The following is a 13,882-nucleotide window of genomic DNA, read 5'->3' as shown; positions in this document are numbered from 1 at the left end:
TATTTACATCTCATTTATAACCATAAAAGCACTTTCTGCGAGACATACTGAACAGCCTCCAGTTTTAGCTCGATGCAGTGACCCCTTGGTGTTGTGTTTTATCGGGGGCTGAAAGCTGAAAGCAGTGTATTTAGTTCAGGGGTTGGGGATGTCTGCTGAGACATAGCAGAGCAAAGGAATAAAAGAGAGGATGTTTTTTTTATAGTTTGGTAGTCTTAGACATACTGGGGACCCATATTTATTTTTAAGAGACATGAATGCATTTTGCCCCTGTATGTGGTATTTGAAAATGCCTGACTTATGTGACTCCTAGTGTTTTGGTTATATTTTTTGTTATATTCAGATATATAACTTTGCCCCTGTCTGTCAGTATGTTTGAATGTACATTGCTGCAAACTAGGGCTTTAACTTCTTAGTTGAATAAACCACAAATGTACAGTGATTTTGGATTCTTTAATTACTTTTTGATACCTGAAAATGCTGGACTAAATAGAACTGGACACGTCAGTGTTGAGTGCAAGAACTTTACACTTGTGTGTGCTCAGGAAAGACATTGGTGAGCTTTGGATATTCATACAGCAATCTGTATCTCAGTTTTCCATAATATTGGCATAATAGTTAAAACTAACAAACAATGTGTAGAGAAATGCCTTGTTATTGACGTATTATTCTACTACCTGCATAGTCAGGGTCTGCAGGACAGAGGAGAAAGTAGAGGAGAGACAAAAGAAAGAGAACTGAACAGATCAGAGGAGGGAGGGTGGAGGGAACAGAAGGTATTCATAACAGAATTTATAGTCTGCATCGTTCCCTTTACTGACAACCAGCCTCCATTTATAGTCACAGACCAGCATGGTGGGGTTAACAAGGTAGAAGGAGAGTCATATGGATTCTTAGCAGGAATCTAAATTTGTCTATGTGGTTATAGTACCTGTTTTTGCCACAAACCTTTTTCCAAAAACTGAAAGAAAAGATGTAGCTGAACAGATTAGTAGTCCACCATAAAGGTGCAAAGTAGTTCTGTGATTAGTTTGAGGTACAAGTTTCTACCAAGTGGTTTTGTTTTGACCACATGCAACACAATTGGCAATTGGTGGGAAGATGGTGAGGGATCATGTCCTTGCTGATGATTTCCTCAGCCTAACTGGTCTGTCCACACTCTTAATACTTATTAAGAGTTGATGTTACAGCTTTACTGACTGTGGCAGTTGAAACAGAAACCTTTTTTGCTTTAGTCCGACAACTGCTTATAGGCTTGTCTCTCACTCACGCAGGGTGCTAGAGGTAGACAGGAGGGTGGAAATGCCTAATGGATGTATCACTTCCTCCCATAAATCCTTTGGACAGGGCAGGGCTGTCAGTGTGTGATATCAGGCCAGATAGGGTATATAGACCAATATGTATTTGATCAGTTTTTGAGGAGTGGAACCAAATGAAAACTGTGTTTATTCCTACATCTTGTTTCAATAGTCGTGTTTCCATCAATGTATTTTTATGCACAATTTTGAAGTATGATCAGATCCATGGTCCTCAGGTCCATGCAACTAGTTTTGTTTGCTGTTTACAACTTTATACTTTACAGCCATGCGTAATGTCAACTCCTGATAAAACCACACTTTGCGTAGTCTAGTTTATTCGCTCCAAACCAGTTGATGAAAACGCATCTAATTTGCATTTAGATGGAAACACGGCTAAAGTAATCAGTTGAGACATCTGAGAGAGAGAGAGATGTGCATTGTTGATAGATGATAGAGTAAAGATCCCCCCCAAAAAATATAAGGGATGAGTAGTGTGTCTGGGAGTTTTTGGAATTCTTGTTATTTCCCGAGTTGATCTAACTAAGTTAATGTGAACAGATGGCATCACTCTATAAAAATCTGACATGGTCTTGTGTGTGTGACTGTGTGTTGCCTGGACACACTTTGGTATTCTGACCTTTCAAACAAAGCAGAGAAGCCAGGATGGTCCCATGCTCCTGTCCTTTCTCTTTTTCTCTTTTCATGTGTTTGTCTGCAACATGTTCACGGTTACTTCCAGTTTCTTTCAGGTATTAAGCAGCATTGTTATTCTAATCATGGATTTAGTCCAAGGTTCAGCCTTAGCATACATCTGTTATAGAAAAAGGGTTGGGCGATATGACTATATATATTATGAGATGATAGAAAATTGTCCACTGGTACAGATTTTGCATCCATAACACGTATTCCTAAATAGGAGAATAAGTCAGACCCTTGTATCAGTTTTCACTAGGATATTAAAGTTTCAAAACATCCGTTGTAGAATAACTTCAGGCTGTTCAGAAACATACTGGACCAATCAGCCTGTGAGCAGTGTATAAATGACATCATGACTTGCCTTCTCAAATTCCCAAAGCTTATCACCAACTATAAAAACTAAGTGTTGTAAATATGAACTGACGGACCATTCAGCAATTGCTTGACACATTTGTAATCATATATTTATCCAGTTTGGATGATGATGTAGGAGAAATGAGATTAGATTGCCATGTTTTGTTGTTTGATTATATCAATCAAATTGTTTATCTAGTGCTAATCTCTATAACAAAAGTGAATTTAAAGGTATTTTTAATTACTTTAAATTTTGCTTTTCTGTGCTGTGACTAACAAATGTGATGGTGAGCATAATTAAATACCCTGTTCTGAAGCACTGCGGCCGGTTTTTGGGTGTGACCATATTTGGGCTGAAGGTTCTGGCACAAGTGCCTCTAATGGAAAAAATTATTAGCGTGGGGCCCTGCCCCGTTGATATATTACAGTCATGTTTTGCAGAGAGGCAGCAAAACAATTCTATGTTTAATGAAAACGCAGAATTATTGGCTCCGTATATCATACTAACTGAACCGTGCTGATGAATGAACAGTAACCTCACCTTGTCTCTCAAAAGACAACAGTTTATGGGTTTTTTTCCGCCTCATTGATCCCCACACCCTGATAAGCAGAGCCAAAACAAACCTAGAAACAAGATAGTGTGTGCGTTTGTTTGCATGGGCTGATATCCTCTTCATCCCATTTTTCCCACTCTCCTCTCTCTTTGTGCTGAGTACATCTTCCAGCTGTTTTCGCGACAGGAGAAACATGTGATAGATGTTGAAATATTGATGTTAGGTGTGTCCTGAAATGACCCTGGCCAATGCCATGCCTAGCAGTTTCCAGATTATTGATATAACGAAATATGACTTACAGAAACAATTGACCAATGAAATTAAAAACAGATGCACTGTGCTTTTAATTAAGTTGAATAAAATATATATACATATATATGTGTAAGATATAAAACATAACATAACACCTTCTTATTAACAAACATGACATTGATAATAAAACAAATTGATGATACATTAAAATAATCTGAATTATATGATAATGATTTCAGATAAATAAATAAAATTTAATATGGATTTGTGAATATATATTACAATAAATCATCAAACAGAATTCTACTGGCAAACCTGCGTACAGTAAACATCATTATATGCTCTGTACAATTGTTCATTTTACTTTTACTTATTATATGAAATTTGTAATGCCTGCATGTTTTGACTACGTAAGTGTCCTCTGATCCTGATTATAATGTTTTTTTTTTCCTTCTCAGCAACATGGCCAATGCTCTGGCCAATGCCATGTGTGAGCGCTGCAAGAGCGGTTTCGCCCCAGCTGAGAAGATCGTCAACAGTAACGGGGAACTTTACCATGAGCAGTGCTTCGTGTGCGCCCAGTGTTTCCAACAGTTCCCAGAGGGACTCTTCTATGAGGTGACACTTTGTCTTTTCAGTGCGTCATCATTCAATAGAAGATGGAACTGGCAGCTTTAACTAACACCTGTACACACACCTGGAGAGCAATGAATCACAATAATAATGGGCTTTGCAAAGGGATTAGACTTTTTATAGCCAATATGATTCAATGAAATATTACTCATTGGTTTAGACCTTTTTTTTTATACAGTCTATGATATAGACATGCCTAAAAAACACTGTAGCTCCTGTCGGCAGGGCTCATATAATAATAATAATCTTTATTTAAAGAGCACTTTTCAAAAACAAGTTACAAAGTGCTTTATGAAGTGCAAAGGCAATAAAACACATAAAAACAAATACATGATAAAAGCTAGATAACACTTAAGAGACTAAAATACACATTAAAAGTAAATGTAAAAGATATATAATAAAATAAAATTGGCAAAGGCTATAAAAGTATCTTTCAAGAAGGGACATGAAAGAGTTCACTGACTCAGCAGCCCTGGGCGGGCAGGCTGTTCCACATTTTCGGGGCCCTGACTGCAAGTGCTCTGTCCCCTTTAGTTTTTAGTCAGGACTCTGGAACAGACATCTGCCCAAGGAGCTCAAGGTACGTGCTGGTACTATGGGACTAAAGGTCAGAGATATAACAGGGCGAGAGGCCATGAAGAGCTTTAAAAGTAAACAATAAAAAGTCTATTCTAAAAATTACTGGGAGCCAGTGTAATGAAGCTAAAGCAGGGGTGATGTGGTCATATTTATTTGTTCTAGTTAAATGCCTTGCAGCTGACTTTTGGACAGTCTGGAGTCAATCAATGGATTTTTGATATACACTATATTGTCAGATACACACTTGCTGCAGTGTCTACAGTTCAGTTAAATACACACAGTTAACATTACAGCATGTGAGGACAAGTCAATAGATGCTTTGATTTATTGGCTGAAAACAGAAGTTGCTGTGAAAAGTTCAATGTTACCATGGTTACACTTGTCTTTCTAACTTAAAATACATTTCAGATGCCCATGAATTGGCTTTCTCTCTACAGACAGTTAGATCATTGTTTAGTGCAAGGCTGTTGTTAGTCCAACACATGGACCTGTTGAGGTAAATAAAGAGCGGATGAGCACGACCTTAATGCTGCATTGAATTATTATAAGCCCACTTCCAGTAAGCTGTTTGCTTAACCAGGCTTGGCTCAAGACAAGATGTCTCTTAGGCTGAAGCTCCTCGATTTTGTCAGTTCATCGAAGAGAAGGTGTCTCTAATACTCCGATCGATAGGAACATCAAAGCCAAGGACATTACTTTAACTTTTAGTCTCTGTAAATAATTCAACATGTTGCCAGAAATAAATAACAGTCAACAGAATATTACCCCTTCCTCTGTGTTGAGCAGTAGTCGCCTGCTAATGTATTAGAAGAAGTTTGAAGTGGTAGATCATACTGTTCTTGAGTTTGTAAATTTAAAGTGGAAAGAAAACATTTGCTTGTCTTTGCTTGTCACAGGCACGCGGAAAACTCTACAGCTCGTGTTGATTTAATGGCTGCTAGACTCAATTCTTCTTTCTTTTACCTTTTCAAAACAAAGATTATTATTTATTTACAACCTTTAACCATTAGAGCCTCAATGGGTAAAGTGACTTCTTTTTACCTACAGTATGTGTGTCTTGTTGATGTTTTTGAGCATCACTGGTTTGTTAGTTAGATAGTAATGCTACCTACATTTGAATTATAATAACAGTTTTGTTTATGAAATATTTGGAAGCAATTTACTAAGTCACATGAAACAAAATGCACACCAAGAACTATTTACAATATATGACAACAATGTGATATCCTCAGTACATGCAATTGATTTGAGCTTGTTACAACAAAATCCGAAGTAATGACTGCATTTCAAGAAGCGCTTTCTAAGAAACAATAAAAAACTTGGAGGGCTCATTAAAATCGTTCTCTTTTGCTTTCTGCCTTTACATCATTTCTCCTCCTCTTTTAGTACATCAGTTAGTGTTGCTGAGTAATATTTTACAGCTGCCATCATTAAACTGAATAGACTATTCTTTCCAGCCTGCTCCTCGACTGTTGCCTTTAGTCATTTGAGTCGTCAGATATAACAGCTTCAGCCTGAAGTGCTACGTTTACTGTGTGACAGATGGTGGTTCTGCATTGTGACACATTCTTTCATGAGAAAACAATAGTCAGATTTTTTATCTGGGTAACAAAAACACATTAGTGATGCCATTTTTTATCAACATAACATGTCAATATGAATATATCTGTGTATACAGGGTTTGGGTGAGATGAGTTTTAGGATTATACTTTTTATTAATGGTCTTGCTATTATTATTATTATTCGGCTGTGTGCAGAAATTGTGTACATATTGTTTTAATTCTGTTGACAGTTTGAAGGCAGGAAATACTGTGAACATGACTTCCAGATGCTGTTTGCTCCCTGCTGCCACCAGTGTGGTAAGTACAGGAACTGCAGTAACAGAGAATAAACACCATCCGATAGTTTTCTTTCCCTGACCCTGCCTACTCAGAGCCATGTGGATCTGGGTCTTGGAGATTATGCCCTTTAAACAATAAATGTTCATATAACTGTTCTCAAAGTTCTCCACAATCTTCTGCTCTTCTCCAAGGTGAGTTCATCATTGGCCGTGTGATCAAGGCCATGAACAACAGTTGGCATCCAGACTGTTTCTGCTGTGACCTCTGCGAGGCCGTGCTCGCTGATGTTGGATTTGTAAAGAATGCTGGAAGGTCAGGTTCTCTTCAACCACTCACCATCATTTGGCTGTGCAAGTGGAAAGATCATTGAAGAACATGCTAGAGGAGATACTGTACATTAGTTGGCTGACCCTGGAACACATCGGATACGTTGCTGATCTATCTAAGGAGATTAGTAAAATATCTAATCTTTTTTTTTTTTGTGTCATTTTCTTCACTTACCTGTTCCTCCCTCTCCCATCAGGCACCTGTGTCGTCCATGCCACAACAGGGAGAAAGCTCGGGGCCTCGGCAAGTACGTCTGCCAGAAGTGTCACGCCATTATTGAGGAGCAGCCTCTGCTGTTCAAGAATGATCCTTACCACCCTGATCACTTCAACTGCAACAACTGCGGGTAATCAAGCAGACAAACACACACAAACCTGGCCAGCTGTGTCAGCCTTATAAATCATTCAGAGCATGAAGGCAGTGGGATAAAAAGATGTTCCAGTAGATAGTCAGTTTCAAGCTGTGTCAGGTTGAGAACAGTCCTGAAATGCTCCTGACTTGCACATGGAGGTGTTTCAATTCCACGTACCGTGCACTACTCTTTGAGGCTGGGATCCAGTGAATATATTTAGATGAGTCAGATAATCTGTTATTATAACACTCAACAAATGCAGCATGTTCAATCTGTCAGAACAAGATGGACCAAGTGCTGCTCTCTGGTGGACCAATTTGGTAACACATACCCATGCTGTGATCTGACTCATGACATCTTTCATTAAAAGTCTTTAATTGCACTGTAATTGCAGCGTCAACCCTGTGGGGGCTTTTTTCCCACCAGATTTGGTTATTTCTTATTTGTGCATATATGTTTATTTAACTTCAACTGCATTTGCTCAGTTTTGTCTTACCTACAGAGCTGATCTAGTTTTATTTATTCTCCTCTTATCTCTGCAGTAAGGAGCTGACAGCTGATGCCAGGGAGCTGAAGGGGGAGCTCTACTGCCTGCCCTGCCACGACAAGATGGGTGTCCCCATCTGCGGGGCCTGTAGGAGACCCATTGAGGGCCGTGTGGTTAACGCTATGGGCAAGCAGTGGCATGTGGAGGTGCGATGTTACTAAAAACTTAGGAGAGACTTCTGTTATTGATTTTTACTTTCTGTATACAGAAACTGAATGGACCTCTCAGAGGCTGCCAACATTTACAATAATTCTTTAACGGATTTCCTGCGGAAATGCAATTTCCTTGAAGTTGTACATATTTGAGAGACTGAAGGTAGCTATTCATTCAAGAGTACGTGTCTCAGGCCTTTGTTTTGTTCTCTCTGTTGTTGCAGTTATTCTTTAATTCCAGTGTAATATGTCTGACTTATACTTTTTTCCAGCTTTACCTCCACAGTTATGTTCAGTACGCTCCATCTCCGAGCATCATTCCTTCGTCCTATATCTCCTCTCTGGCGTCATTCCACCACCTATCTTCATCTTTTCTTCTGTCTTTTCTACATTTTATGGCCATTTTCCTGTCTTTCCTGCCCCACATGTAGCATCATGTGTGCACTGTGTGTGAGCGCCCATTTCAGGGCCACCCATTTTATGAGCGAGGTGGTCGCGCCTATTGTGAGAGACACTTTGACATGGTGAGGGCATTAAGGATTAGCCTGATGTTGACTGCTGCCCCGTGTGACACTACTCCCTGCTAGACACTCCCACCCTCCATGCGAGGGTTACACTAATATAAGTGTGTCTGTCCAACACTTGACATCTACAGGCCAGATCATATTTTCACTCCAGTTGCCTCAAAGGAGTTACTTTTCCTAACTCAACATTTATATTGCACTTTATTTTAAAATATTATCACATTGAATATAACTTAAAGAAAGCTAATGATTTTCTTTTTTTTATCTATTTCTTTCAGTCTAATTTTTAAATTATAATTGTGTTTTATGTACTCAATAGCATAGCGAACAGTTTGGGATTAAATTAGTTGATCAGGGTCTCTGAAGAGTTTTATTGTTTGATGATATATACTGCTCAGTCAGTGGCGTTTTACACACTACAAGAATATTCTGGCAGAAATCTGTTGTTTATTTTGGTATAAAAATTGGTAAATTGTAAAAACATTGAATATTGGCAACAAAACAAAACTGTCTAGCAAAACTCTCTGCAAAGAAATAACAAAATCTATTGGTGTAACTCTGCTCTGTCATACTCATCCATGGTGTCTCCTACACATAAGGGGTGCTTTATTTATGAGCGCATGATCAGAAATAGTGTACATTCTTTAAGTTCTGATGCGTCTGTTTGGAGGATTAGCACACTGTCTCAAACTCGCGGTTCTGTCCACCTTCTCTGCTCTCCGTAATCTTGTTTGGACACAGTAACAGGACATCTGGACTGTGGTCTGACCTGATAAATGTCTGAGCCAGATTGGGCTGCTGCCTGAATGTGATCATTTACTGACTGACAGCTGTGCTAACCACATGTGCTTGGCCGTGGGTTTTGTTTGCAGCATTTTGTGTGTGCTAAGTGTGAGAAACCTTTCCTGGGACACCGTCACTACGAGCGCAAGGGCCTGGCCTACTGTGAAACACACTATAACCAGGTAACACTCGACAGGAATATTTATGTTGAACACACAAATACCTGCCATGTTTTGCCTGTCATGACATTTCTCCTCCTCTTGCTCCATTTATATTATGACAATATTTTATTATTTCTGTGACTTGAGATTGATCACACAGACCCCCGCCCCCCTTTTCAGTGGAATGACTCCACCTAGTGGAGGTATTTTTTTTCACAACACAATACTTGTGTTGTGAAGTGCTAATTGGAAAGATTACAAAATGTCTGTGTTTCTTTGCATGTTTTTTTGAACTCAGCATGTTGTATGAGCCTGTGTTGTTGAATATCATAATTTATAAGATGTGTGAATATGTTGCTCACTCTCTGTTTCTCTCCCCTCGTCACACTCAGCTGTTTGGAGATGTTTGCTACCACTGCAATCGTGTTATCGAAGGAGATGGTGAGAGAAGTTGTTTTAATTAAATTTATTTAATGGTTTATGGGTGGAGTGGTCTTGTGTCACTTGTTGTGCAGCCCTGTTTACATCAGTGGTAATTAGAGCACTTTTTTACCTTGGGACTTCTCTTTTATATGACATTGTATTTTGATCTATACATTGTGTGCAGATTCCTTGTCTACTTTGCAAATTTGTTTCTGAATTTCAGACTAAACCAAATCCATGTAAATTTTGTCATATGAAGACTAGTCATGTGACTCTGTTTCTTCATTTTTTTTTTTCAGTGGTGTCTGCCCTCAACAAGGCTTGGTGTGTCAACTGTTTTGCATGCTCTACCTGCAACACCAAGCTCACCCTCAAGTAAGTAATACACAAGTCTAAGATGACACACTGTAACATTAATACTATCACTGTGGACTTGGATCAGTTCACACATTTTAACCTACATTATGTTATTAAGTTATTAAGTGTCAGAAATGCACATGTGGATTGGTCTCTTGCATGTCACTTTTCTATTTCACAACTACCCTGCACCTGGGACTATTCTGTTTTTCAAGCCTGTTCACTCTGATTTTTTCACCTTTCTCTTTTAATACTGTGTCTCTGTGGGCTTGTTTCTCCACCTCTCCTCCCTTTCATCATCCGTCTTCTTTGTCCTCTTTTGTGCTTCTCTTGTTCCACTTTTACTGCCCTCTCTCCTCTGTTTTTACCCCTTGCCTCCTCAATGTCTCTTTCACACTCCTCACCATCTCTCCCTCCTCCCTGCTCTGTCAGGGATAAGTTTGTGGAGGTGGATCTGAAGCCGGTGTGTAAGCACTGCTACGAGCGCCTGCCGGATGACATGAAGCGCCGGCTGGCCAAGCGCGAACGCGACTCAAAAGAGAAGAAGAAGAAATTATTGATACCCATGTGTCTGTGATCCTCTTTTTCTCCTTTCTCCTCACTTCTACTGTTCTTCCATTGGTCAGTTTCCACCTTCCTTCCGTTCTATTCTATTCTTTTTCTGTGTCATTGTCGTCATATTTCAAACATGCTACGTGCCTCTTTTATCCCACATATCAATTTTATACTTAGTTCATCTTTCTTTAAAGCCAAATGACAAAAGCAGACATTTGGAATATGCACAGGCTGAACATATTTTAGTGACCTAACACTGGTTTTAGTACATGAGGATTTCTCAGCCAGAAACACTAGTCAGGGTTAAGGCTGGTACTCTGGTAGCCTCTGCTATGGAAATCCGATAAGTCACATGGCGAAGGGAATGCGTTGTTTTATGGGTCTCCTGGTCTGTTTGGGTGTAAAGAGCCTTAATCACTTCCGGCAGCTTTCTGGCTGCAACTGTGGAAGTGCTGAGGTGCAACAACGTGGGCTCTGGGTCCGCCAGCGATTATCTGCTTTTGAAGGGAATGTAGTACAGGGCAGCTGGGGGGAAAGGTTCAGACAGCTTGCCAGCATGAGTGGAATTAAAGGCAGTTAATACAGAAAACACCCAAAATGCAGTCACGGAACTCATTGACCTCCGCCGAGGCTTCACAGTTCTCACAATTTTTTAATAACATAAAAAATGTTGAGAAGATTTTAATCGGCATGCGGATCTGCATCTGTAAACTTTGCCATCGGTTTGGGATACATGATTGTTTTCATTCAAGCAAATGCAGTAGGTCATGAAAAAATATCAAGCATGTTTAAAAAGCACAGAGCTACAATGTTTAGAAACCCTTACAAGATTTGCCCGATGTGCACCTGCATCCAGGTCTCTCACTGTTCTAACTTTCGACCAGTTGTCCCAAACATTTGCAAACAAGTTTTGATTTGGGACTGTTGTTGCACGTCATCCATCTCTCCACCTATTTCTTCCCATGTGTCCTGTCTTTCTCTGCTATCTGCTATCAATAATGGCAAAAAACAGGTTTTGGGGTTAACCAGCTAAGAGATTGATAAGTAATCTAAAAATGATGTTTCTTAGGAACTATCAAAAAAAATTATCGCACTATTAATAAAGACAGAGTACAAAGGATAAGGACAGATTTCACTATAACAATATTTCAGGCGTTAAAACAAAAGTACAACTCACTTTAGATGGTGAGGAAAATAATAAATAACTGAAAAGGGCCATTTTTAAAATTCACTTTAACCAAGTAGTTTTGTTTTTAGTTTTTTATAACTCAAGCATTCCAGCCTTTCATGCGTCTGTTGCAGAAGTGGTTTGTAATGATATGAAATGTTGGATTGCCAATGTGTAAAGTGTAACTAGCGCTAGAGGTCATGCTAGTAGACATATCATTGGCACAGATATGTACATACTGGGTGTGATGACATCAAACTTTCAAACTGTAAAACATGGCTATAACCCTTTTTTCCCTCAGGAACAAGTTTGTGGAGTTTGACATGAAGCCAGTGTGCAAGAAGTGCTACGAGAAATTCCCTCTGGAGCTGAAGAAGAGGCTGAAGAAGCTGTCTGAAACTGTGGCACGAAAGTAAACGTACAGTGGAGCAGCTGGCGGGAGGGAGAAACAGATGAGACCGTGAGGTGGCCATGCAGGTCACATTTCCAGAATTGACAATCCTATAACTAGCATTTGTGTGTGAGGAGCATTTCATGAGCCTGAAACTGACAGACGGGTAAACAGTTGGTCAGTCAGTCAGAAGGTTTAACAATAACTTGTTCAGTGCCTTTTGGCTCAAATACTGCACTGTATATCTTTCACGCGCTTGCCTTATTTCACTATATATACATATATATATATATATTAAACCTAAAAACAGATGACGGTCCTGAATTTCAAAATTATATGAGCTTTAAGAGAACAGAAACAAGAGAATAATAAAAATTGTGTTACAGGCTGCCAACTCGTCTCATGATGCCCAGCCATGTGTCCTCTGTTTGACTGATGTTACTCTTGTATAATAACGCTGTTAACCCAAAGAAAGTTGAGAGGAAAATACTGTTTTATTGAATATGTGTATAATGTCTCTAATATTTCCTGTTTTCCACCAACATGTATCATGTTATGTATTATGAATGTGTCTTTAATATTTTGCTAAATAAGTTTGTGTTTAGCTCTATAAAGTTAGAATTGCAGACGTCATACTGTACCCTCCTTAGTGCTACAGTAATGGACTCAACTTCGGCTGCAGTATGTTGCAGTTATGTGCTATGCATTTTATGTGTGAAACATGCTCTATGCAAACAGAGTTACCAGTTTATTAGGTTCACTTGTACAATCTAATATAACCCAATACAACTGCATTTAAATGAATCCTGAGTTTATAATATTCAGCTCATTTTACAGTAAGGTCAACAGAATATTAGAAACACCTCTAAAAGTAAGGAAGTCCACTTCAGCACCATAACTACAGCTTAAAAATTACTTTAGAGACGAAGCAACTCCTCTGACACGCTGCTGTCCACAAATACTGAACATAATAAGCTGCACAGTAACAGGATTTATTGCATGGCAGCTGGTAACTGTGTTTGTTACAACATGATGGCTTGTGGCATGTGCAGAGACCGGATGTGGGAGCAGGGTTAGATGTTGGAACGTGTGTCTCTGCTGTTTGTAATCCAGAGAGAGTGATCCTCTTAGAGAGGGGTACCGACTTCCTCAGGGCTCAGACCCATTGAAAGCCAACTTTTGTGAAGGAGGAAGAATAGTTTCACTTAAGCAGTATTTTAGCGTAGAAGTCTTTTTTTCTTTTTACATATTAGCTTAATAACACATTCCACTATTTTATGGAAATACAAAGCCTATGTTACTGTTGTGTCATGTAGACATAAAACTATCCACTGGACTGTTTGTTGTGAAACAGAACTTCAGCTCAGCTAAAAATAGTTTTAATTTATATCTTACTAGATGACTCTACACAGACAGACAATGCTCTTATACTGTATTTTAACTTCACGGTTAGCTTCACTTGGCAAGAAGCAACATTTATTCATGTAAACACACCAAAGTGCATGTTCTAAACTTGAATGGAAAGTTATTTTTCATTATATCTAAGATAATTTGATCAACACATCTGAATAAACATATATGTCAATGCTACTTGTGTAGTGATGTTTTTGGTTTACAGTTTCTCACCTCTGTGGAGTGTAACATGATATCCCTAGCAGGTTTAGGATTCACGTGTCATTTAATTACACTCAAAAGTATGGCAGATTCCCAAGATTTAAAATAAGTTGCCTCCAGCTCTACCTCACCTCAAACATACTTGGTTTCTGTGATTACTGTGGTTGAATAAATATAATTAATCACACTTAGAGGGAGTTTTATATTGGGTTTCTAAATGTTTTAGCCACTTTGGCTTGATCCTTTTACGCTGAATGTAACATATTTGGGTTTATTCAAGCTAAAATGCCATTCCTTGAAAAAATTAAGTGGGTTGAGTTG

At 38.9% G+C, this 13,882-nt stretch overlaps 1 protein-coding gene across 5 annotated transcripts in view; it reads left to right on the top strand.

Annotated features, from left to right (window-relative positions):
• lims2 (LIM and senescent cell antigen-like domains 2) overlaps positions 1–13,537 on the top strand; it is a 31,566-nt gene extending 18,029 nt beyond the window's left edge. For 4 of the 5 annotated variants that reach the window (XM_038720238.1, XM_038720239.1, XM_038720237.1 and 1 more), the window contains exons 2-10: positions 3,613–3,772; positions 6,159–6,225; positions 6,399–6,519; positions 6,731–6,880; positions 7,429–7,579; positions 8,982–9,074; positions 9,446–9,494; positions 9,776–9,851; positions 11,858–13,537. In XM_038720238.1, coding sequence (XP_038576166.1) covers positions 3,613–3,772; positions 6,159–6,225; positions 6,399–6,519; positions 6,731–6,880; positions 7,429–7,579; positions 8,982–9,074; positions 9,446–9,494; positions 9,776–9,851; positions 11,858–11,972 — 982 coding nt within the window. In that variant the 3' untranslated portion in view covers positions 11,973–13,537. The other variant, XM_038720240.1, reaches the window with a different exon arrangement.
• The last annotated feature ends 345 nt before the right edge of the window (positions 13,538–13,882 follow it).

The sequence above is a fragment of the Micropterus salmoides genome, unplaced genomic scaffold (genome assembly GCF_014851395.1).
Source record: "Micropterus salmoides isolate LMB-PRFRI ecotype aquatic unplaced genomic scaffold, ASM1485139v1 Ms_hic_scaffold_15, whole genome shotgun sequence".
NCBI lineage: Eukaryota > Metazoa > Chordata > Actinopteri > Centrarchiformes > Centrarchidae > Micropterus > Micropterus salmoides.
This window is presented reverse-complemented; position numbering and strand designations above follow the sequence as displayed.